Genomic DNA, 26,971 nt, shown 5'->3' with positions numbered 1-26,971 from the left:
TATGTTCCTTATAGAGTAATTGTCATACTGCAGTAGCTAGATGTATTTAATCTTGGTTCATATGGTTCCGAAGGGAGGATGTAACTGAATCTTTTCCATCGGTCAGATGGACTCTCAGGACAATTTAGGTCTAAGATGTTTTTTTTTTTTTTTTTTTTTTTTTTTTTTTTTTATATGGCAATTCACCTCCTCCTCTACTAGAGTACAGTTTTATACGCTTACATCTTCTGTTGATTATGCATTATTATATCTGAAAAAAAAACGAGGGGAACTATAACCAGAGGTGTTAATGGGGTTGCTTTAAGCTGCTGCTGCCTTGAAATTTCTATATCTGCAAATGGGTGTTAGAAATTCCAATGGGGTATTTACATGAAATGCAACTGATTATGCCTTCTTATACGTGAAGGAGTCACCTACTCTCCGCCCCCGGTATACACCTCAGAGTGTATCATGTGCCGAAAAGTTCAGCCAAGCTTGGTACGCACCGCCTAGCGTATGATTTCCAAAAGTCGGCGATTCGTTGGTATAATTTTTGTCTGAGTTTATTTTTCTCCTTTCTCAGCGTTTTTTTTTTTTTTTTTTTTTTTTTTTTTTTTTTTTTTTGAAAAACTGGTCCCCACAGCAGATTTTTATGATGAGTGATAGTTTCTTTTACTACCAAGAAGCAATTACTTCTGTGTATTCAGCATTCATTCCACGTGCTTTGAAATTTGACTAGATAGATGCAACTTCGTTATGTATTTCGACACCTATTCATATTTGATCAGGTAGATTATTTAATGAGACAGGCCTCATCGAATCATATATTACATGGCTAGATTGAATCGAGTTGCTAATTCGGTCGAAGGGGTGAAAAATCACATTTTTAAAACCAATCAATCATAATTATGTTTTTAAATTATTTCCAGCTTCGGTGAATCTATTCCTGATAAGAGTGGAAGAAGGAATTCATGCAGTTTTCAGAGAGAAAAAATTAACGATGTTGTAGATTATTTAACGATACTCAGCAAAGTTTCAAACGTGTTTTTGCTTTTTTCTTTAACTTTGTATAAGTAAAACTATTATCCTTACACATACAGGGAGGGGGAAGGTTGTTGTAGATACGTGCCCGAAATCTTCAGAACATTGTGGGTTTTCTCATATTTTTTACCTAATTTGCCCTTTTTTATGTGTTTTTCTTAAGTGGCGATATGGGCAGTGGCGGGGGGGGGATTGATCGTGCCCTCAATTTATTTCCGGCGCGCCCCAATAGGATTGTAAAACAATTTTATTTTTTTTTATATTGAAAGAAATCGAAAATACCCCCCCCCCCCAAGCATTTTCGTAAACTGACATCCCTATGTAAATGTTATTCCTCGAGCATAAAAGTCCTTGTCGACGTCCGTTCCTACCATTAATGTCTCTGCTGCTTGTATAACTTTTATGTTTTTCTGTTTTTTTTTTTTTTTTTATTTCGCATTCATTTGAATTTACTTTATTAATTTTAATTGTTTAAGCCTTTGAGGAAGGTAAGCAAAAGTAAAAAGTCCCAAGATGTTTTTGGGGCAAGGAATATAAGCTAGTTCCCTGGAAATAATTTCGGAGAACACAATTGTGAGTCCATAGTTACTTCTGTGAGTCAGATAGCAGATTACCATGGTATTTCCGTGAGTCAGATAGGGGATGTAAAACTGTAGCTCCTAACCTCTCGCACCTGTTACCGGCTGGCAAGATTCCCTGATGCTGTGACACAATATAATCACTTGAAGTGTGATCAGGATAATAGGGAGATTAGTACTGGATTTTAAACGCACGGATAGCAGATTAACATGGCATTTCCATATGAGTCCTATAGGGAGTGTATATGTGAAGCTCCTAGCCCCTCGCTCCTGTACAATGCGGTCGGCTGTTTCTACCGGATCCCTCTGACATCATCCGACGAACCTCTTTGTATTTAAGGATATGCCCTCCCTTTTTCAATAGGATTTTAAACGCATGCCCTCCCTTTTCCCATAGGATTCAAGCGCACGCCCTCACTTTTACGATAGGATTTTAAATGCATGCCCTCTGACGTCACAACATGCCCTGTTTCTAGCTGACAAGATTCTCGGATGTTTTAATTACTTGAAGTTGGGTCAGGATAAAAGGGAAATTAAAAATGGGAGCCCCTCCCACGTGTTTCTAGCTGTGCAAAATTCCTGCCCAAGCAAGATTTGTCATGTCCAGGGAAGATTTGACATGTCCAGGCAGGAGTCCTGGGTGTTTCAATTACTTGGAATATGGTCGGGATAACAGGGAAATCAATAAGGGATCCTCCTACCCCCCCCCCCTTCGCATCTGTACAATGCGCTCAGCTGTTTCTACCGGAGCTCTGACGACACGGCACAGGTAGGGAAAATAACATGGTGTCCTTGGTATTTTAACCTTAGGGACCTCCCAAGGACTTTTAGCTCTCATCAAAATAATTATGATCCTCGCAATATGAAAAATCAAGTTCAAGTTCCATTTACTCCTTGCATAAGGTCAGATTTTAATCCTCTAATGGTGTGTCATATTGTTTGGAATAAGTTGCCTGACTCAGATCGAGGGTGCCACTCATTCGATTCGTTTAAAAATAATTGTTAGCAATTCTTTGGCTACGTAGAAATTATTTTTATCTATGTTTTTATTTTTTTAATTTTTTTTAGTCTATTTAATCTACTTAATTAATATAGTGTATTTATTCTATTTTTTCTATAGTTTTCATTTTATGTATATTTTTTTTTCTTCTCCTTTTGCTCTTCTGTCTGTGAGTAAGTGATCTTTTAAATTTTCTTTTGTTATTCATCTCTGTGTTTGTAACTCATATATATTCCCCCTTCTTTTCAGGCCAGTGAGCCTTGGGGGGAATAATAACATGTATTATTGTATGTGTATTTAATGAAGAATAAATATTATCTTATCTTACTTAGTGAACCAGTAATCCAATTCGAGATTCGCTGGAAATTCGCTGGAGTGTTCCAGTTCGGGATTCGCTGGAGAACAAGCAAGAGAAAAAATTTGCTCAAGAAGTCGCAGCTCAAAAGTTATACACCAGTTCAAGGGGCTGCAAACTGTCTTGCCGAAGGTGCACACGCAGTTGTTTTCATGTCTCTAGTATACAGGAAGTGATGTAATCGTAACCTCTTGATTTATACTACTACTACTACTACAAGCAACTCACCGCGGCACCAAGCCGCCTGAGGCCAACACAGCTACACGCTCATCCTCCACCCCAATCTATTCAAAGCCTCCCTTTTTACACTCGCCCACTAAGTTCTCATTTCCTTTAAATCTTTTTTTATGACGTCGTCCTCCCACCCCAGACGTGGACGACCTGCTTTCCGTTTGGCCCTAGACGGTTGGCCGAAAAGATCAATCTGTCATCCTTCATCCGCACAACGTGCCCTAGCCACCGCAACGTTTCTTTCATTATATCCCTAGAGAGCGGACATGAACCACATTTTTCGTAAAGCCTATTGTTTGAAATACGGTCAGTCAGCTGTGTACCCAGAACAATCCTTAAGCAATTTCTCTGGAAAACATCTAGCAAATCTTCATCCGCTTTTCGGAGCGTCCATGCTTCAGAGCCATATTTGACTACTGTCATCACTGTAGCTTCGAATATTCTAATCTGATTTGCAGTCTTATCTCGAGTTATGCAATATAAATACTCATTTTGAGCTAATCTAACTAGCTTCTTGTGGTTTTCATATATGTGAAAATTTGCGTATTTATTTCGTTTAGTTATAGCCTAGACTTTTCAAAATTTGTTCTGTCAACATTTCCTCTCATAAGTGGTTTTATGGTATATCCAAAGTGAAAAAAGAGAATTTGCCGCATTTTACTTCCATTTTAAAAAGTGTGCTTTCATTCCATTGGCCGATTTTTTTGACGAGTTTTGTAAAATAATCATATTGAGTGTTTATCAGAAAGAGACGGCAAATGGTCGCACTATTTTACCTGTTGTTTCCATATCAAATAAAAAAAAAAAGTTTTTTTTAACTGAAAGTAAGGAGCGACATTAAAACTAAAAACGAACAGAAATTATTTTGTGTATGAAAGGGCTGTCCCCTCCTCAACCCCCCGCTCTTTACGCTAAAGTTTTTTATTGTTTTAAAAAACAGATTTGTGAGAAAGAGTCAAAATTGAGCTTAAAGAGCGAGGGGTTGAGGAGGGGTTAGAAAGTGAGAAAAATCCTCTTTCATCTCGTCTTCATCGTGTTTTTTTTTCAGATTTTACGTCTGCCCTGCGCGAAACAGGAAGAAAACATCCCTGAGCCTTTGGGTCATGTACAAGCCACCGGACCGGATATCTTTTTTGGCTCAAATGTAACCATGGGCTGCATCCCAGTTAGAAGAATCCAAGAAAATGAGTGTGCAGACATCATCAACAAGAATGACCTGGAATCGAAGAAAGACATTTATAGAGTTGCTGCCAAGAAAGCTGTTCCCTATAGGTTAGAACTTTGTTTGGTTTTTTTCTTTCTAATGCTTGACTTCCTTTACAGAGCTCTCAGCTTTTCCCAAGCGAACCTTTCGGGGCCTTTTCTGGACTGATATTACGGACTAGAATGCATTGGTTTATTATGTAAAGTATTTAACATCAATTCAAGAAGCTTTTCCGGGTATCTCATTTCTTAGTTAGTTGGGCATTTATGTGTCAACGACAGCGGTCCAGGGGGGGGGCTCTTGAGACTAAAGCTAGTCGTGGGAAAGGGGTCGTTCCCAGGCCTGGAACTTCCGTTCCAGGAAAGTTATATTCTTGGTTCATTTCTAAAGGCAGTCCATCTTTAGCCTTCGTCGTAGCTAGTTGATCTTGTGCTGCCTTATTTTCTCTATGTGTATTCTCACGTTATTTAATAAAGACCATGTACCAACGTTTATCGTCTATCTTTGGAAATTACGTAAGCCATTACATCTGCCAATATAAAAGGCATACAAATAAAGAACTAAAAAGAGGTTTACAGAGTGGTGACAGCAGAGGTTTACAGAGTGGTGACAATAGAGGTTTACAGAGTGGTGGCAAGCGGTTAAAACTAGTGGAGCATATATCACTAGTGGAAAACCTCCAAGTGACATTGGAGTGATTGTTATAAGTATTTACGACATCTTATGCTAAATACTGGCAACATATTAAAGAGTATTTCGCCCGCAACCAGAGTGTGATATTGAGCTGCAAATACTACAAAAGACTGATTAATAAGACTTCGAAACGTTACGAGCTATTGAACTTTCTTCTATTCAAAGTGCCTTCTTGAGAAACACTTTCTTTTAAATGAACATTTTGAAATAGGCTGTTACACAATGCCTAATATGGATTTCCTCGCGATAGCTTCTACCTACTAATTCCAATTTCTACAACTGAGAGTTTCCGATCGATTTCTACCTTCATTTAGCCATTCTATGTTTGGTTTTTTTTTTTTACCTGATTTTATACAGTCGACGTGTGATCTATATTTTACAGCTTCCAACCAATGTTTAACATTTTTGAATTCGATAATCAAAAATTAGTTCTCAACTGTGGCTCCATTTGATGCTATGTGTTTTAATTGAGACCAACTGCAATTGGATTTGAGACATTATCTTTCGTAAATGATTTAATACGGCTAAACAGCCCAGTAAATTTTATTAGACCCTTGTCGGTAAAAGTGAAGTTTATTGCCCAAAATCTAGCGTCCGTAAAAAAAAAAAAAAAAAAAAAAAAAAAAAAAAAGAAAGAAAAAAGAAAGTGTTTAAGACCAATATTTAAATTTTTAGAGCAACTGTTCTTTCAAATTTTGATATCAATATGTCAGGTATTACTTCTATATTTGATCCGGTGGAATTTGGATTTAACAAAAAGGTTGCTTTTGATTTTGTAAAATAGCGGAGGATAAATGGCATATTTCCATTTCTTTTATTGACTCCACTAGATTATAAATTTGTCAAGTTTAAAACGTGGATTACTTGTAGCATATGCCCCAGGCAAAATGGTTGCAGAGTTTGTAGGCGTGGCTCAATTTAAGGATGAAAGGGAATATCTATTCTATAGAAGGATGCAAAAATTAGGAAGGTCATGTAGGGTGTCCTTAGAAGCCAGGGATGATGGTGTAGTCCTTGAAAGATTTGCTCTTAATTTATTCAAGGAGAGGATCAGACCGTCCTACAAACGGTATTTGTTAGAGAATAGTGCAGGATTTTTTATTTTTTTTTTGTTTAGGTGATGCGTATAAGGTTGCAATACAATATGAACAGATAGTGGGGAAAGAAGACACGTCTTCTTTTTCCGATGAATTTCTTTCTGCGCTGACGAGGGTGAAATTTGGACTCAATGATAATGAGAAGGCTCTGCGAGATGGTACTGATTCCTCGCAGGGCGGTTTGGCTACCCAGGTAAAGGGAGCTGGTTTTGAGGTCCCGTGGGATGGTACTGATGCCTCAAGGGATGGTTTAGTGGGCATCCTTGAGGTGGTCATTTCTTAGCGGGAGGTATTTTAATACAATGAATGGATTTAATAATTGGTTGAGGCTTCGAATCCAACTATTGAACAATTTAGAATGGCAAGGGGAAGTCAAATTGAAATCTGATTATTTGCATTGGTTAAGTGGAAGCTTACAAAACATATTGGAAAAATTAAAAAAAAATCGAACATTGCATTTTTTTTTATCGAAGAGATCTCCTATGTTGTTAGACAATTTTTGCTAGTATTTTGTGCTAAATTAAAAAAAAGAAACTTGAGTGAAACCTCAGCAAAATCTAAGCTTAAAACATGTCACTAAATATCTGAAGAAGGTGTAGCTTTCCCTTGAAGATGTTGTCTTGTTAATCATTAGGTTAATTGCTTCAGTTTCTACCAATAAAAAGCGTTGTCAAATTTAACTAATCAGTATTGCCTTGTTTATTTTCACGGTTCAACGTGACAGGTCTAGCAAAATGTGAATCACCCTAAAAACCTCATTATTCTGGAATAGATCCAAAATGGGTCCAGTGGTGGAAAAGGTTTTATGTTGATGTCCTTGGTATTTTAAGTAGCGGCGAAGACTTATGATTCTTTCCATCCTACAAAACAATTTTATTAAATGAAGACTTTTTCAAGACGGTCACAAGCAGTCTGATATATCGTATCTGTCATGTATAAAGGATATATCTGACATTTTTGATACTTTTGAGTTAATTGCCAAAACTAATTGCTAAGCCTTGTCAGACGAATGATCAAAAGGGTGATATTTTCTTGTTTAATCTTCGATCCTAATCGCCTGCTGATGCTCCCTTTGAGTACAACATAGCAAGTGATTTTTCTCAGTTATATATGAAGTGTGAAAAGGTCACAACCTCATGAGCGATATAAAGCAATCTATTAATGTGTGAGCTATACAACTATCAGTGAGGTCACAAACTTTTTGGTCCATGAAATGTAACATCTGAGTATCCAAAAATGTGTCCATCTTGAAATCTATAAAACTAGAGGTTATTTTAGTTTACCTTTTGTGTTATTGACCAAAAGACGCTGTGTAAACCTCTTTCAAAGCGACCAGTTAGCACCAAATATAATTAAAACGGAAAATCCATGCAAAATATTTATATAAAATGATGTTTGAAAGCACGAAACTCGTATAAACATATAAATCCTTTTCTTACGAAATCTCTGGCAAAACCTAAATGTTCAAAGAAAAAAATAAATACCGAGAAAAAGCGCTACATTTGTGAAAAGTGACATTTTTTTTACAAAATATATATCCAGCTTGGAAACATTTCGTTTTATGTCATAAGTTTACACAATGTGTCACTTTTTTGCGCTTTTATGTCATTGTGTCCAGGGGCGTGGCTACAGTATTTTTTATTGGGGGAACAAGAGAGGGGTGCTATTGAAGTAGGTGCTATTCAAGCGATAGCGAAGAAAAGTAACTATTTAATAAACATACTACTTGGTGAATTTAAAAAAAATTACGGAATACATTATAAACAATAAACACACGTTAAACAGTCATAAATATAAGTTGTGGGGCTTGGCTTTTTACTAAAATTGTCAGTAATGAGCTGCTGCAGACGACAGTAGTATAGCGTAAACAGGTTTCGGATGGGCGAAGGTAAATTTTGTATACACTTAGCTTTTTTTCAGCCAGATTCACCGCTAATGCTGCAGTACATATAACCCACCACTTCCTCCAACCCCACGCCCAGTGTAGCGTTAGAAATTTTGTAGCGAGAGATACAGACATATAAAATGAAACAAACACAGATAAAAAAGGCAATAGATCTATAGAACTTACATGCTTAGATGCACAGCAATGGGTCACTTCAATGACAATAACGGTGACAAGAATATGAGAATTTCGTCTGAATCCTCCCCAATCTTATATACGAATAATACCAAATCTTACTTACGAATAATCTCAAAAAGCACATTTACCCCACTATCAAAACATAGCTTTTCAGTCCTGCGCCATGAGGACTGGCTCACCATTGGCCCAAGTGGACCACGGATGTAAATCTTTCGTCCAATAATTTCTTTTAAATATTCCTGATGATTCAGGCGTTCACTTGGTTTTTGCCATTTAAACTTCCTTAGAAATATTGTACGTAGCATATTTTTTCTTAGCAAAAACTTAAGCCTGGATAGTGCCATTTTTTGTCTGGGTGATTGCACTTTTTCTCTTTGCTGATTACGGACTTTTGAAACTAGGTGTAATTTAATTATAGGAAATCGGAATTTTGGTATCCTAAATACATCGCATCTTACTCATGGTACATATCACCCTTCCCATCAATTAATGACGTCCCGTCATTAGTAACTGCTCGCCTTTGATCTTTATTTTTTTAAATGTTCGCCATTTATCAACTATTTCTTTTACATAATTATTTTTATATTTATGTTATGGCTTAATTAGGAGTGCTAAAAATTTTCTCTATTACCTTTCTTATTTTATTCTACATCCCTATCTAAAATTCATCTACCGGACTAAGATTATTCATGGTTCTAGTTTTGCTACTATACTAAGGATTTTTTTTTTCTATATCTAACACTGATTACTTTTACATTTCAAACAAGGTTGGGGCTATTCTACCTGTACATTAGTTTTTTTTAATTCACTTTTTTTTGTCTATATGGTACACTACTTTCTATCTGCGCTACATTAAATGAATAGCTTGACAACGCTACACATAACTATCTGGATATCTAACACTACATACAAAAACGATTTAAAACACACAATATTGTGTTTACCATGTTCACTGGTAATTTTAAAACACCTTCACTATTGGGATTCTTGAATTATCAAAGTTAATAGGAATTAGCATATGTAGATTCACATATATTCATCACCTTCGAGTCCTTATTGTACTCAATCCTTCTGTTGTAAATTATTGTCCTTCACTCTTTTTTTCTTGGCAAAAACTTTGAAGCATTTACGTTATGGTTTCTTCATGGAACAGTTCGAGCCTGGATGTCTTTACACGACAAGTTTGATCTAATAGTCAACTGGGAAATGATGCTTCCTACTATAGGTGTTGGCGTATTTCTTCTCAGCATATGATTGTTTAGGATATCTTGAGGCACATAGGGAATGAATTCTCGCGTTAAAATTGTTCATTTCTGCCTTTTTATAAAACTGTTAGCGTACGGCTTGCGCCGATTATCCTTTGCGTTGATTCATCGGTTAATCACGGGGTAATTGAAGTTTGGATTTGAAACGGGTTGTCGTGATACTATAGTGACTCTTTTAACATATTGTCTTTAACTTGAACTTCAAACATTTTCAAATGTCGTTAAATATCGTTTATCTTGTATTGATCGATGGGGTTCTCAGAATTAAACTTCAAATTGTCTCTAACTTCAGCTTCAAATATCTTCAAATGTCTTTAAGTATAATTTAACTTCAAATATCGTTAAATATCGTTTATCTTGTATTGATCGATGGGATTCTCAGAATTAAACTTCAAATTGTCTCTAACTTCAGCTTCAAATATCTTCAAATGTCTTTAATTGTCATTTAACTTCAAATATCGTTAAATATCGTTTATCTTGTACTGATCGATGTAGCTCTCAACATTTATGTGATTATATAGTTCGTTAAGGCACTTGATACAGAGGTTCAAATATAGTGTTACCTGATATGTAATATGGTTCATGGTCGAAGAAATGACGAACGAAGGTAACTGTTGTTTTCGTACACGAAGCTGGGATGAAAGTTGCCTGGAGTCTATGGTGAGTACTCTTCGTTGGTTGCGATATGATGAAAATAGATGCTACTGGGTCGTATCTGTACTGGGCACCTCATTGTAATGCTCAATAACCAATGTGTCCATTTACTTCCTGTAATAAAAATAACGAGGCAGAATCACACGTTCTTTAAAGTAAATACTCATACAATAATTCATGCATTAATTGTGTTAAAACAACAGAGTTTTCATTGGGAAGTTCAATAAATGGAAGTTTCTAATAAAATCTTAATTCTTTAACAATAAGTATGCTCTCTTATTATACTTTCTAATATACACTACTTCATACACTTTATTTTAAATTCTTTTAATACTTAGTTAATTTTATGTTAGTTTTAAAATAATCATTTAAAACGAGTTTATGCTATATGGTTAATTTTTTGATGTTTAATTTTAAAACCTATTTCATGCCTGCATTGTTCACGCACGTCCGTGCTGTTTAAGAAACGCATGTGCAGCGTCATAACCACACGGCTTTACGTAAACGATACTACAATGAGGGAAAAAGACATAAAAGGACGAATGGAAACCTCTCTACCCACTCGTTTTCTAATGTCTTCCCTATTTCTTGGCTTAGACGTTATCAGGGGGCTCCGGGTTTAACCTCAGCTGAAATGCAGAGGTGTTATTCTTTGTTCCCCCGTGTTTTTCTCTTGGATTTTCCATAATTACAATTCAACATTGGCGCCTCATATTTGGCTTCCGAATAACGTAACTAGATGCAGAATTCCAATCTTTCCCGCATAGATTTCAGTTGATGCTTGGCAAAGAATATAAGTGTAATGAAGAACTGACATCAATATCTTTTTAGAAGGCTATTGTTTGAGCAAACCCTCCAGCACTAAATAAATAAATATGATATTGAAGTTTTATTAGAATCCGTTAAGCGAAAAACACCTTCAACTTAATAGGGAATTCCTTGTTGGTTTTACTTAGTTACCACTGGACACACACAGGGTTTGAATCCAATATATCTTAACTGATCAAATGGTTTTTAAATTTTACATATTATTATTGAGATATAATTCCACATCAGCCGTGAAATTCTACATATAAACGTACCAATAGCCAACTTTAGGTACATATATTTCTCGAGTAAGAAACACATGAATAAGCAAGCGTGCAGCACGTAATTACACTGGTATCCTATTTTATGTGTAGGCCTAAAACAATTATAATCTGCACTAGGACAAAATAGTTTCATGTATAAGGTTAGATCGCTTCTAGTTACTGACTAATGGTAGTCTTGATTTTGGATACTATCTCTTAATTTTCTTAGTTAGTGTTTTATGGGCGTCTGATTTTCCTTTGGTAAGTTATACGTTTCAGGAATAATTTCTACCGAGGGATTTGTATGCTTCAGCATTCAGGGTCAAGATAAAACTTGTTTGTAACATTGAATTTCCGCTAAAGGATGATGTATGCCTCATATTTGACACATTGAGGATTTTTTTCGAGGTTATAGCAAATTTTGGGGCTCTGCATTTATCAAGGAGTAATAAGTCTGTTTGAGTGGATACTTCAATAGAAATACTTGATATTGAGGTTCTTTTTAGCGTCTTATCAGTAACTATAGACAGCAAGTTGCTTTGTGCTTCTTCTCTATATGTTGTTATGACCTCCACTAGCCGGACGATACTTGGGGAATTTGCAAGTGCTAAACCATACTTATAAGTGTGGGATGCATACCCTTTAAGGCATGTAGGTATACATCTCATGCTTTCATCATATATTGGATTTCCTTGTTCGTCCACGACTAACATAGCTGCCGAATATACATACGTTTTCCTTCGCGTTCATTATGCTAATGAACTCAGTATCAATTATCGCTCTTCGAGTAGGTTTTGATTCCATTGTCATGATCTGAAAATGCTCACAGTTAGGACACTGCGTCGATTTGTCTCATAGAAAGTCCATGCTGATCGCAAGAAACGAATTAAAAGCTACATGGCTTTGAGTTCTCCCCAGCTTCCCAGAAGCTTGGTCCATCTATTCAGATTTAATTACACAACTTGATACTGAGTAGGCGATGATTTCCGTAGTTCATTTGTAGAATATACGTTGAATTCCATGTAGACTACTTGCTGTGACACGGATTCTCTTATTTCGAGTAAATATCGTCGCTACGTGCCACCTTACTGGTCGTTGAACCACAGAAAATCCAATCCGAAAACCGTCTAGGAAAAACTCCACAATATAAACGCTGCATGGGCCTTGAGTTCCTCCCCAGGCTTCCCACAAGACGTGGTCCAACACCAGTTGTTGTTCTCAGTCGACCACGAGCTTCCTACCTTTGGTTATTTTCTGTTCCAACCTTTCTCTCTGATCATCAGTGTTTTGACATTACTTGTATTATTATTTTTTTTTCATTAATATTGACTTGGTTAACTTTATTTGCACACCGTTAAATTTATTATGGTGTTAAATTTAACATATTTGAAATTTTTCTTTAAATTAATTAGGGATATTTCCATCTGTCGGGTTGTTTAACCGTTCTACCTGACTGCGTCGTGATTTTGTGCTCTGTTTCTTGCGGTTTTTTCTTTTTCAGTTTTTCTAGTGAAATAAGGTCAAAATTTTTGTATTGTTTTTTCAAAAATTATTGCCCCTTTTATTTAGTTTGTTTCCTGTGTGCGGCTGCTGAGGTCGGCCTTGATTTCCCTATTTTTTTAACTACTATATGGTCTGATTCGCCGTCAGACTCTTCGGAACTAGTTTCCGACGAATCCGGATTTGAAATTTTAGAAGTGGCACTTTTTGAGGTATCACCTGCCCTTCCTTCGTAAATTTCTACTCCTTTGGAAGTAGAAGGTTGATTCTCTAAGTCCTCGCCTTGAGTTTTCAACTCGGGAGATTTGAAAGATTCTTGTGAGCTTTGGGAGGAATTAAGAGTTTTTGCGGGGTTCCTCCATTCTTTGAAGGTCATGTCCTCAGGGGGATGGAGCACTTTTTGTACTAGGGATTCCCTCCATGGAATCCATTGTTTAGGTTTGGCCTTGGGCACAGTGATATCATGATATTGACCTTGCTGGTTATCCGTTGGAGTTTTATTCCCGGGCAATGTACTTTGACTCGTTTTTATGGGAAAATTTATGAGATCCATAGCTTCTCGCAGGTTTGTTTTAGTTAAATCTTTGGTAGGAGTTTTCTTTACAGTAATACTGGGGGTTTATAAATTTCTTTTTAATTTTTCTCGTACAGAAAAGGTCCTCTCAATGGGGGTTGCAGGGGAAACTATATCGCCTAGACATCGGGTTAGGGTACATGGGACCTAAATTCTATTGGTGAACAATTGGGTCTTTGGAGAAATTGTATAATCTAAATCTCCTGCGCTCGCCGATGAATAACTTTTTGGATTTTTTGGCGTTCTTATTTTTACTGGTATTAGGGATTTTTTTTCCGGAATAACTAGATTTTCCATAGCTAAAAATTCTTCAAAGTTTTCCTGGTCACTGTCATTATTGATATACTCTTGATTGAAATTAAAGGGTTTTAGCTCTGCCAATCTTGACCTAGGGGGCTCACTTTCCAAATTTGATGAATCAGTAGAAAAGGGATTTGATATGCATGTCTTTCGAAAGTTGGCTCTTTTTATTCGGCTATCATGCGCCTTGTAAGTTCTTCCGCCATCGGAGTTTTTAATTTTAAAGGTATATTCGTTATCGTACTTTTTGACTATTCTCTACAGTCTAGAATAATAGTTGGAAAGTTTTTTTCCTTCTGTTTTTGCCTTGTTCTTTAGGTAAACGAAGTCTCCGTAGGCATATTTAATTGATTTACGTCTGTCTGTCTTCTCCATGTATTATTATGGTAACGTGGATGTCTCGTGTCGGTGCCGCTTGCTGGCGTTGACTGCCACTGCCGTTGGCTAGCAAAATTTTCATTTCCCATCGGCAAATTTTCGTGATTTCTATATTGCATTCTTTCAGTATACTGGCTTTGGTGAGTATTTAGGTTTTCACATCGATAATTTATTTGTCTGTTGGGGCGAGGATTATAAAAATTTTGATGGTACGTTTTGTTAGATACTAATTGGTGAAATCCCCCCTGGCTATAATTTATTGCATGACCGGTGCTAAAATTTGTTCTTCTGAACAAATGGTTGCCGTAATTTTGCGTATTACCGACAGCAATTCTTGGTATGGGATTGGGGACATATTGGCACTCTCTGGCGATATGGCCAACACGATTACAATTATAGCACCTTATTATTGTAGGGTTATTTCCGTAATTATATTGTTTAATAGACTGAAAACTTACTGTTTTCTGCCTAGCGGGTTCTGGCGTTTTATTTCTTTGTAGCACTAGGGAGTTATCCCTTGAAAAGAAATTGGGGAATGCATGATCGCCCTTGAAAATTAGGTTTGCGTTTGAATCGCCTAGGCTATTTATTTTTGCTTTAGTATGATTAGCAACCATTGTATTAACTTCGATTAATCGCTCTACCTCCTGAACTGCAAGATCCAAAGTCTGAATATTTTTGGATTTTACTACTCTATATAGTTCTGGGGGTAGCCCTTGCAAAAAGGTATTTAGTATGAATTTTTCATACAGTTGTCCTGAACCACTTCCGTATTTTGCCTCTACAGAAATGCGTATATTATCGAGATATTCCCTTATATTCTGTGAAAAGTCAAAGTTACTGCTCCGTGTTTTAATTTGTTTATGGAACTGGTGTCTATAAACCTATCTTTGAATGCTTTTAACAATTTATCAACCGAATTTATTGGCAAGCTGGCGTCGTCGCCTATAGTAGGTTCAATCTGCTTCAAAAATGTTAAGGCCTGGCCTTTTAATCGTAGCAGGAGCATGTCGACTAACGCTTCTAGCCCTGTTTTTGTTAGTTGTACAAACTGGGTCAATTGGGTATTAAATTCGTCAATATCTGATTGACCATTGTACTCCGGGATAGAGTTCGCTATTTTTTATTTTTCGCGACCAATTTCTGCACTATTAATTTTTCTTCTAAATCTTCAGACATTTTTTTTGCGTTTATATCAACTTAAAATAAATGTATTATTTTACTTAACCTCTTTTGGGGGAGGGTATTATCTCCTATGAGATATTCTAAAGGGTTTCCCTGTAGTAGCTTAGCGGCAATAGGCCTAATCACTTTATTTATATGTCTGTATCTCTCCGACAGTTAAATTTCAGTTACAAAGTTTCTATAGCCCAACTAGTTCGCAGTTCTCCTCCAATTTCCGACTCGCGCCATTTGTAGCGATAAAAAGATTGATATTTCAAGCGATAGAAATTTCTCCAATAGCGCCGCTTATAGCGCTAGAGATTGTGTCAATTAAGCTAGCGCCGCTCTCAATTAGTGAGAGAAAATTGATCATGTAGACATATAAATGTGGCCTCTTTTTTTCTCGAGCTATCGAGAGATCAGATTCCTTGGGGAGCGATTACCTTGGAGACATACGAACTAATTACCTATTATTAGACTAGACGCAGACATATAAATGAAATAAACACAGATAAAAAGGCAATAGCTTTATTGACTTACATATTTAGATGCACAGCAATAGGTCACTTCAAATGACAATAATCGTGACCGAGATGAAAGAGTTTAAGACCTCTATCTCAAAGGACCTGCTTCAACTTTACGAATAATCTCAAAAAACACACTGCCCCACTATCAGAACACAGCTTTTCAGTCCTGCGCCATGAGGACTGGCTCACCATTGGCCCGAGAGGACCAAGGATGTAAATCTTTCGTCCAATAAATCCTTTTAAATATTCCTGATGATTCAGGTGTTCACACGGTTTTTGCCATTTAAACTTTCTTAGAAATATTGTACGTAGCATATTTTTTTCTTAGCGAAATCTGAAGCCTGGATAGCGCCATTCTTTGTCTGGGTGATTGCACTTTTTCTCTTTGCTGATTAAGGACTTTTGAAACTAGGTTTAACTTAATTATAAGGAAATCGAGAATTTTGGTATCCTAAATACATCGCATCTTACTCATGGTACATTTTTATGGTTTGGTTTCAAATTAATTTCCTCAGGCACTAGTGCCATTGAATTCTTTTTCATGAGAATGAACCAACTTAATAATTACTATTATGGGTTGAAACATTTGGTAAACTGGTTAGTTCCAGAAGAAGAAGATAAAGCATTGACAGCGATGAGCCTTTTGAATTCAATTGGGACACTGGTTAGTCTATTCGAAGATGAAGTTAATATAATGAGATGAAAGCTTGAACCGGTAGCTCTGCCAAGTAAGTTTATAGTTTCCTTATTTAACTTTTTGATGCGACGCTTGTGTGGGAGCTTGCTCGAGTCATTTGGTTGTCTGTTTACCTACCAGAAAAACCTGTTTGGTACGGAGGCCTGCGCAAAGTAGTACCTTGGTATATACTCTTGATGCATGTGATATCCTTATGCAGACAGACACACGAGGAAATAACCTCCGAGCCTACGGCATAAAAAGGATCAAAACAAACTAGGAACTCAAGCAGCAGAATATCTACTCGTTTGCCGCATAATGTCTGACTGCGATACAACATCTAGACTATACGGAGTAGGGAAACCAGCAGTGGTTTCCTTGTCACTTAATGATGGGACTTTTAATGATGGTTGCAAGATCTTTATGACACCAGGATCCAATCACCAGGAGATTTTCAGGTGAGAATTTTCCGGGGGCGGGAGCCTAGAACCACCTGACTACTGTCATCACTGTAGTTTCTAATATTCTAATCTTGATTTGCAAACTTATTTTCCTATTCTTCCACACTTTTTTCAACTGTGAAAAACCCGCTTGGCTACTCTATTTTAACATCTTTACTGCACCCACTGTATTCGTTAACAATACTAGCTTTTTAAGTTAGGCTGTCATCTTGATAGATGTTTTCTTTACCCAGCATCATTTCGTCACCTTAATTTATTTCTAGTCTTAGCGACTAAGTATTCCCAACATCAATTTTCAAACTTATTTTTGCAACCTGAACCCCAAAATCTCAAGGAAGTCGTTCATTTCGTAAACATTTTCACCTAGGACGCTTAAATCATCAGCATAAACTAAGTGCAGGAGAGTTTTACTTTTCTATTTGATTCCGTTCTCTCCCATAACCTTCGATATTTTCCTTAGTGCAAAGTCCATCAAAATGATATATATAAATAATGGTAGAATGGAATCCTGCTGAATTCCTTATTGAATACAAAACCCGCTAATAACTTTATTTCCTACCTTAATCTCATTTATGTTATCAAACAGTTCGTGGTAAAGAACTGTAAGTAAGGAGCAACCCGGTTACTCAGTAGTAACCGAAACTCTAAAAAACAGAATTTTGATACCAATAGATATGTCAAAAGAATCAAATGTTTATGCTGATATCAAATATATAAGTTTCATTAAGTTTAGTCTTACTCATAAAAAGTTACGCCTAAGAAAATCTGCCTTATTTTTGAAAAAAAGGGTAAACAGCCCTTAAAAGTCATAGAAATTTAAAGACAATCATACCATCAGATTAAGTGTATCCGAGAACCCTACTATAGAAGTTTCAAGCTCCTATCTGCAAAAATGTGGACTTTTGTATTTTTTGCCAGAAGAGGGATCACGGATGCGCGTTTATTTTTTTTATTCTTTGTTTTATTTTCCAAGGGGTGATCGTATCGATCCAGTGGTCCCAGAGTATCGTGAGAGGGCTCATTCGCACGGAAATTAAAAGTTCTAGTGCCCTTTTTAAGTGACCAAAAAATTGGGAGGGCAACTTGACCCCTTCCCTCCCTAATTTCTTCCCGAAGTCACCCAATCAAAATTCTGAGATAGCCATTTTGTTCAGCATAGTCGAAAATCTAATTAATATGTCTTTGAGGATGACTTAATTCACCACTGTTCCCGGGGGAAGGGCTGCAAGTTATAAACTTTGCCCATTGTTTACATATAGTATTGGTTATTGGGAAGTAAACAGGCGTTTTCAGGAGGAATTTTTTCCTAGTGGGGGTCGGGGTCAGAGTAGACATTACGGGGGAGGATCTTTCCATGTAGGATATTTCCTTGGGGGAAGGTACAATTCTATGTCCCTTCCAGATTTCCCAGCATTATTTAAAAAACGATCAGAAATTAAATAAAAAAACAAGTTTTTTTTTCAACTGAATTTAGAAGCAACATTAAAACTTAAAACGAAAAGAAATTATTACGTATATGAGGGGGTTCACCCCCCTAGTCAATACCTTGCTCTTTAAGCTGTAGTTTTTTTTAGTACTTTCAAAATAGCTATCCATTCTAATTAACCGGTCTTTGTGATTCATGGGCTTGTGATTCGAACAAAATTCGAACTTTAGCGTAAAGAGCGAGGTATTGACTAGGGAAAGAACTCCCTAATATACGTAATAAAAACATACGCATATAGAAATTCGTTACGTAAGTTAATTTGTAAGTTAGGCTACGTCAGAACAAAATTTCGAGAGAGCCAATAAGCCAAAAAAGGAAAATTAATATGCGAATTTCGTTTTAATTATTCATGTACGGTGAGCCAAAATCAAAGCTGCCTTAATTCAAAAACGTTCAGAAATTAACTAAAAAAACAAATTTTTCTTAACTGAAAGTAAGGAGCTACATTAAAACTTAAAACGAACAGAAAGTATTCCGTATATGAAAGGGGCTGTCCCCTCCTCAACGCCTCGCTCTTTCAAACAATTCGTGGTAACAAACTGTAAGTAAGGAGAGACCCGGCTCAATAGCAACAAAAACTCTAAAAAATGGAATTTTGATACCCATAGATACTTCAAAAGAATCAGATTTTAATGCTGATTTCAAATATATAAGTTTCATCAAGTTTAGACCTACCCATCAAAAGTTACGCGCCTGAGAACATTTGGCTGATTTTCAAAAAAAAGGGGAAAGACCCCCTAAGAAATATAGAACCCTTAATGAAAATCACACCATCATATTCAGCGTATAAAAGAACCCTACTGTAGAGGTTCCAAGCACCTATCTACAAAAATGTGAAATTTTGCATTTTTTGCCAGAAGAAAGATCACGGATGCTTTTTAATTTTTTTTTCCCAGGGATGATCGTATCGACCCAGCGGTCCTAGAATGTCGTGGGAGGGCTCATTTGAATAGAAATTAAAAGTTCTAGTGCTCTTTTTAATTGACCAAAAAATTGAAGGGCACCTAGGCCCCCTCCCGCGCTCATTTTTTCCCAAAGTCACCCGATCAAAATTCTGAGATAGCCATTTTGTTCAACATGGTCGAAAATATGATAACTATGTCTTTTAGGATGACTTAATTGCCCGAAGTCCCCGGAAGGAGGGCTGAAAGTTATGAACTTTACCCAATGTTAACATTTATTGGGTAGTATACAGACGTTTTCAGGCGGGATTTTTTCTGATAGGTGGGGGGACCGGGGGTTATATTGGAGGATCTTTCCATGAAGGAAGTTTTCGTGGGAGAAGGGACATTGCTATGAAGGGGGCGCCGGATTTACCAGCATTATTAAAGAAAAAGTTCAGAAATTAAATAAAAAAAAAGTTTTCAACTGAAAGTAAGGAGCAACATCAAAACTTAAAACGAACAGAAAATATTACGTGCATGATTGGGTTCACCCCCTAGTCAATACCTCGTTCTTTAAGCCAAAGATTTTTTAGTATTTTCTTAAGATCTATTTATTCTAATTAACGGCCTTTGTGATTAAGGGGTCATTTTTAAAGAATTGGAACAAAATTTGAACTTTAGCTTAAAGAGCAAGGTATTGACTAGAGAGCGAACCCCCTAATATACGTATTAAAAATCTATGATTATAGAAGTTCGTTACGTAAGTTAATTCGTAAGTTACGTATATTTATTACTAATCGAAACGTTCGTAAATAAAATTAAACAAGTTTCGAGTAAGCCATTTAACCAAATAAAAGTAAAATTAATATACAAATTTTGTTTTAATTATTCATTTACGGTGAGACAATATCAAAACCTGTATTAATTCAAAAACGTTCAAAAATTAGATAAAAAAACAAGTTTTTTTTAACTGAAAGTAAGGAACGACGTTAAAACTTAAAACGAACAGAAATTATTCCGTATATGAAAGGGGCTGTCCCCTCCTCAACGCCTCGCTCTTTACGCTAAAGTTTGACTTTCTCACAACTCTATTTTTTTAAACAATAAAAAACTTTAGCGTAAAGAGCGACGCATTGAGGAGGGGACAGCTACTTTCATATACGGAATAATTTCTGTTCGTTTGAAGTTTTAACGTCGTTCCTTATTTTCAGTTAAAAAAAACTTGTTTTTTTATTTAATTTTCGTCCATAAAACTAGCCACTTAAAAGTATTTGTCTGGTACATAGAACTTTCGCTAAGGCTCTTCTATCGGCTGAATCAAACACTTGCTCATAATCTGTAAACCTGAGGACTAAAGGGGTTAGATGACTCAGGCACTTTTCAATTATGAATCTAAAAGTGATAACTTCGGTCGACACATCCTCTCCTCTTTTTAAAACCATACTGTTTTTTTCTCAAAACTTTAACCTTACCTCTTACAACTTTATTTATAGCATCTCTAAGTCTAAAAAGTATCATCATAGTGAGCAGTTTGTTTCCTATAACAAACCAAGTTAATGCCTTTATAATGACCACATTCAGTCTTGTCACCTTTCTTTCAGAAGGATTTAAATAGAGTTTTCCTAAAGTCGCGAGGTAGTCCCCCTTTCTAAAGAATCATATTCATAATCTTAAGTAATTCATCTCTAACTTCATAACCACAGTATTTAAAAAAAACACACATTTACCACACTATCTGAATTTGGGACATTATTTGTTTTAATGCTTTTAGTACTGTCACTAATTCTCCTTCATATAATAAATCTTCCTTCACATCCAAAGTGTCAAAAACCTTTGCATTCTTTTCTATTCCTTTTCCTGTAATCTTATCACAGTTTAGCACGTTTTCCAATATTCTGTCGATCTCTCTGTAACTCTTTACTTATCACTAACGGTGGCTCCGTTCCTATCTTTAACAGTGACAAGTCCAAATTGACTATTCCCTCTCAATTTTTTATGTGACAGTACAATATTTTACTATTATTCTGTCTGGCTGCATCTTCAAGATCTTGAGAAATTTTATCCATCGGCTTCACTTCAAACCTCCTTAATTCATATTTTAGTTCTTTCTGGACTCTCCTTACATCTTCTTATATTCATATGATCTATCACTCAAATATTTCTTGTACAAGCCCCCATCCTCTCTCCTAAACTTAAAGCATTGTGTATCTAAATTTTTTCGCTAAGACACATCTGCGAATTTAAAATTTATTTGCCTAAAATAATTCCATCCATCTTCTACATTGTCAAATTTTAGACTCGCCAGTTTAGTAGTCAACTGCTCCTGGAAATTTTCTTTCAAATTATCATCCCGGAGACTATCAACGTCATAACTTTCAATGATGTAGTTAGCGTTCCTAAATTCTAGATTTAGATTGGCCCTAGATATTACTACATGGTGATCTTCACTCTTAACATCAATGGCAGTACTCTTATGTACCCTAGTATTTTGTATCGATACTACCAGACTTCAGTTTACGTTAGCATAATCAATAAGGTTATCTGTCTTATCATCATTTAAATACCATATAACCTTTTGAACCATTTCTTTTACCAATTACTGTATTGATTGTAATTAGGTTGTTGTACCTACGCAATTGCAGAAGTCTATAACCGTTACTGTTTTCTTTTCCTACACCAAATTCACCTAGACTAGGATTCACCTGGTGGAAACAAATAATGAGTTACAAGTATTTTCATCTATTGGTTCTACAGGGATATATACTACTATGACCCATACCCTGTACTTTTTATTTATAAAATAAGCATTCTATTATCAATACCTTCCAACCTAAACAAGACTTAGCAGCTTCCTTTTTCATCACGAGCCCTACTCCTTGCCTATGCAGCCCATCCTTTTTGCCAAAGTAAACATATTTTATGTCACCTAATTTTATGTTTCCTACCTCTTGGATAAGAGTTTCTGAAATTCCTGAATAAGTCCAGTTAAAAGCGTTTGAATCCCTTCAGTCAGAAAGTAAATAATATGGGTGCTTTTTAACGTTGTAACATTTCAAGTTGTATTTTTTTTTTGTATTATTTGAATTATTGAAATTATCAGGGACTCACGTAAAGCAATGGTCCGAGAACTAGTGCAGGAAGGGGACTAACCCGTCTTGTGAAGTTTACACGAAGCGCTTAAGCCGGATTCACAACATAGTTTTCCACACTTTTCGATGTTCTTCTATTTTCGATTATCATTTTACAACGTTTCTTACCTGCATTTAGTTAAGTGTCGTATTCGCAGGTTTATTTTTCTGGAAACCGATTTCTTTTTCTCTTTTCTTTTTATAGTGCTCTACTATAATCTATTTTAGTAGATGGTAGATGATTAAATTTTATTATTATTATTATAATCATGTCTACAAAGATTATGCTACTATGGAGAGGCAGCCTATAATAGATAGCCTACCTAGGAAGAGGTTTTTCCGCAGAAAAAGCTAAGAGAAACAAACGAAAACCCAAAATAATTATCCAAAAATCAAAATCAAGTGAAAATGCCAAGTCGTTTACTAGGCTGTAGTTTCCTCGAGGGGCACCACTCCTCAAGGTCATCCTGCATTGCTGTTTGCATTCCCGGTTCTAGTGAGGCAAACTCGGGAAAAGTCGACTCTGATTTCACTATAAGGCCAGCAAGCAGGATTTCCCTTTCGAGAAAAGGGACGGAGGGAAAATTTTATGACGGAGCGAAGACCCCAACCCAACCCACAGCAACGGAAAAGCTCCAACCTTTTATACCCAGCCGATCCTCGTTAGGGCGTTTGTCAGGGATGAAGGGGTTTTTGGATAATGCTTACATTAACTTTACTAATCATTCGAACAGTAACGTAAATCGGCATAGTAATTCGTCGAAAGCATGCCATATAAGCAAAAGATTTAATAAACATTCATTAAACCTAAAACACTTTCAATTTATTTTAAAAGTCAGGTCTGATTCTACAATAGTGAGGGAGGAGGTTCGATTATTTATTTTTCTAGTTTCTATAAGGCAGGGCCATGCTTGACATTCAAATAAAATTACCATTGAGCTGTTAGATATTTGCAATCCACACGAAAACAAAAATAAGTTGTCCAATACTTTCTTTCCTGGAAGAATACTCATATAGTAAAAGTATATAGCCCTAGTATTTAGAAATTGAAACAAATTTGAAAAGTGGAGTTGCTTTACAAAGCAACTTACAATGTAAATTTACAAATTTATAATTTAAACTATAGTATCTTAGCATTATTTTGATATTAGAAAGTCTTTCGAGCTAGTCCCTGTCAATGAAAACCTAACTGACTTTACGTTTGAGGGATAGAGGACCATCCAAACTGCAAGGGGTTGATGGAGGAGGTCTCTTTTAAACTCTTTCTCGCCTAATCGTATTTTATATATAATATCCATTGAAAGCCAAATACAATTCAAATGTACCTTTATATGTGTCATACGATGATAGTAGAGGTTGGACGACGCTGTAAATCTCTTCAAGCAAATATTGCACTGATGCGGCCGTTCCCCACTATGGATCCGTCTGTGAGTATTGAGCGATGATGACGTTGAAAACGCTTTCCCACATATATCACATTCGTGAGGCTTTTCACCTTTAATAACCAGAATTTTTAAAACGAAGCGTCACTTTGGTGTCCTTTTAAAGGAATATAAGCAATCATATTATCCATTAGTTTTATCAGTGAACACAATCAAATAGATAAGGAGATGATTATATACCTATGTATTGCAGGAAGCTTGCTGCTAGCTTTTTGGCTAAAATTATTACGTATATGAGGGGGTTTACCTCCTCCTCAATACCTCGCTCCTTATGCTAAAGTTTTTTAGGACTTTTGAAAAAAAATTCTTATTGTTCCAATTAAACTACCATTGTGTTTCAGAATTTGTTTTTAAAGAATTGGGACAACATTCAAACTTTAGCGTAAGGAGCGAGGTGTTGAGGAGGAGGCAACCCCATTCATATACGGAATAATTTCTGTTCGTTTTAAGTTTTAATGTTGCTGCTTACTTTTAGTTGAAAAAACTTGTTTTTTTATTTAAATTCTGATCGTTTTTTGAATAATCCAGGGAAATTTGGCCCCATCTCCACGGAGAAATACTCTTCCCACGGATATATGCTCTAAAAAATTCAATCCCAGTGAAAATTTAACCAGGACAAATACCCTTGACAACTCGACGCGTAAAACTGAGACGGAAAAGAGAAAGCAAGAAATATAAAAAGAATTTTGTATAGGAGTTCTGTGAAATTCCAACAGAGTATATGTTCCTCTGACAAGTTCATCCCCTGGAAACTTCCCTCCCTATGGAACGTTCCCTGTGAAAAGCCCCCAGCAGAAAATTCGTCTTCCCACCCTAAAATGTATGCTTGCTTCCCAATAACAAATACTACGCGTAAGCAATGGGTATTTTCTTATAACTTAAATGCCTTTCCCCAGTGGATTTTGGGGTCATGTTACATCCAAAAGCATAGTTCTTTGGCCTTTCAACTATGATGAACAAAATTACTATCTCCAAATTCTAATCGGACAATTTTGAGGAAAAAGGGATGGAGGAGGGGTCCTAGTTGCCCTCCAATCGTTTTGGTCACTTAAAAATGGCACTAGAACTTTCAATTTTCGACTGAATGAGCTCTCTCAAGATATTCCAGGACCACTGGGTCTATACGATCACCCCTGAGGAAAAAAAAATCATCAAAAAACGATATACTAAACAATAAGCGATATATAAAAGATATATTGATATATCTATTGGTATCAAAATTCAGTTTTCTAGAGTTTCGGTTACTATTGAGCCGGGACGCTTCTTACTTACAATTCGTTACCACGAACTGTTTGAACGAAGATCAAGAAATGTTGTAGATTAAACCTCAAACAAGTTCTAACTTTAAACATCAGATAAAATAAACTTTGGATGAAGTCAATGAGCTTGTGTCCGTTTAGTAGGTTAGTCTAAAATATTCATTAAGTTTGGCAAACACTAAAGTTCTTTGACATGTAAGAAACACAAAAGTTACTTTCAATTAATTTAGCCTGTTAAAACTTTTTTTGTAAATTTTTGACTGTCTTAACAAATTATCCCCTTTATTAGAAGGTTTTATTTTCAAGTGTAAGCTACATTAACATATTTAATGGATCGAGGAAGGGGGGCTTTCTTAAGCAAAGGAAAAACGCTTACTTTACAATGGTCCTGCTCTATTTCCACTTCCTATTTTTCAAAATTCCTTAACTGTTTCTATAAATTCTCTCCCAAATTTTTATGAACTGATGCCCCTGAAATATAAACAGGAAAATAAACCTTGCTTTTCCAAATGTCTGGTCCAAAATAGAAATATTTTAAGTTGAACACTATTTAGTAACTCTCGAAGCTTGACTCAAACTGCTCACTGTCTTCTCTTGTCGCTCGAAGTTCAATTTACTTACTCTGTTATTTAGTATAAAGCAAGGTGGTTAATTAACTGAATTAACTAAGAGTTTGGAACATTGAAGAATAGTATCAAAGTAATTGCTACTCAGCAACCTTTTACAGAGAATACCATCAAAGCCAAAACTGAATAATCATGAACCACGACGGGATAAATCTTCCCAAATTAGAAATGACAAGTCCTAGAAATCCAAAGAGATCCAGAAAACCTGTAAATATCCTTATGAAACGAAGAGAGGAAAGGAAATAATAGAGAAAAGGAAAAATAAAATTAAAAAAGGCCAGAAAACGAGGATTTTGACAGCCAGTGGCAAAACATGAGGGTATTGCTTGAAGTTTGAAGCTTGAAATTTTATAAGGGTATTGCTAATGAAATAAAACAACAGAAAACAATCGATAGGGACTAATCTCGTCATTCAATTAAAATGCTTACTAACAAGGCGGCTAATTAGTTTCCTTGTTGTCCGGGCTTAAAGGCATGCCAATTCATTAGGTAGTACTGCCTTATGCAAATCGGTAAGTAAAAATTTTATCAGTCCTGAGTAGGAATAAATAGTTTCTGAATCGAAACAAATAGAATAGTTTTTGTTTTTCATTGGCTGTCAGTAAAGGTATCACTGAAGTATACCCCTTTTGCTTTCAATAATTAGCTTGCTGCAATATTCATCCTTTTGAATTTATGCTTCACGCGCTAGACGATAGGACATCACTGGATAGGAAAAGTAGGGAGCTTCAAACAGTTCGTCGTAACGATGTGTAAGTAGTGAGCGAAGCGGCTCAATAGTAGCCGAAACTCTAAAAAATTTAAGATAATTACCAATAATATATCAGAAGAATTGGCTCATTATGCTGATTCGAAATATAGAAGATACAATACGTTTAGTGTTACCAATCAAAGATTAAGAGCCAGAGAAAATATACCTGGCTTTCAAAAAAAGGGAGAAACAGCCCCTAAAAGTAAAAGAATCTGAATGAAAATAAAGCTGTCAGATTCAGCGTATCAGAAACCTCTACTGCAGAGATTTCAAGCTCCTATTTGTAAAAATTTGGATTTTTTATTTTTGCCAGAAGAAAGATCACAAATGTGTTTTTTTTTCCAGGTATGATAGTACCGGCTCAGTGGTCCTAGAATATAAGGAGAACGCTCGTTCAAACGGAAATTAACTTCTAGTTCCCCTTTAAGTGACCAAAAAGACTAAATAGCAACTAGATCCCTTCCCACTCCCTTTTTCCCCAAGATTGACCGATCAAAATTTTGAAAAAGCCATTTTGTTGCGCATAGTTGAAAGGCCCAATAACTATGCTTATGGAGATAACATA

At 36.0% G+C, this 26,971-nt stretch overlaps 1 protein-coding gene across 1 annotated transcript in view; it reads right to left on the bottom strand.

The window, feature by feature from the left end:
• LOC148955171 (uncharacterized) overlaps positions 1-26,971 on the bottom strand; it is a 232,017-nt gene that overhangs the window by 65,372 nt on the left and 139,674 nt on the right. The window contains exon 4 of the mRNA XM_089108088.1: positions 23,654-23,823. Coding sequence (XP_088964214.1) covers positions 23,654-23,823 — 170 coding nt within the window. The remainder of the gene's footprint in view (positions 1-23,653; positions 23,824-26,971) is intronic.

Source organism: Artemia sp. Qi Xiang Cuo, chromosome 2 (assembly GCF_049724085.1).
Source record: "Artemia sp. Qi Xiang Cuo chromosome 2, ASM4972408v1, whole genome shotgun sequence".
Taxonomy (NCBI): domain Eukaryota; kingdom Metazoa; phylum Arthropoda; class Branchiopoda; order Anostraca; family Artemiidae; genus Artemia; species Artemia sp. Qi Xiang Cuo.
Note: the sequence above shows the minus strand (reverse complement) of the source record. Positions and strands in the feature narration are given on the sequence as shown.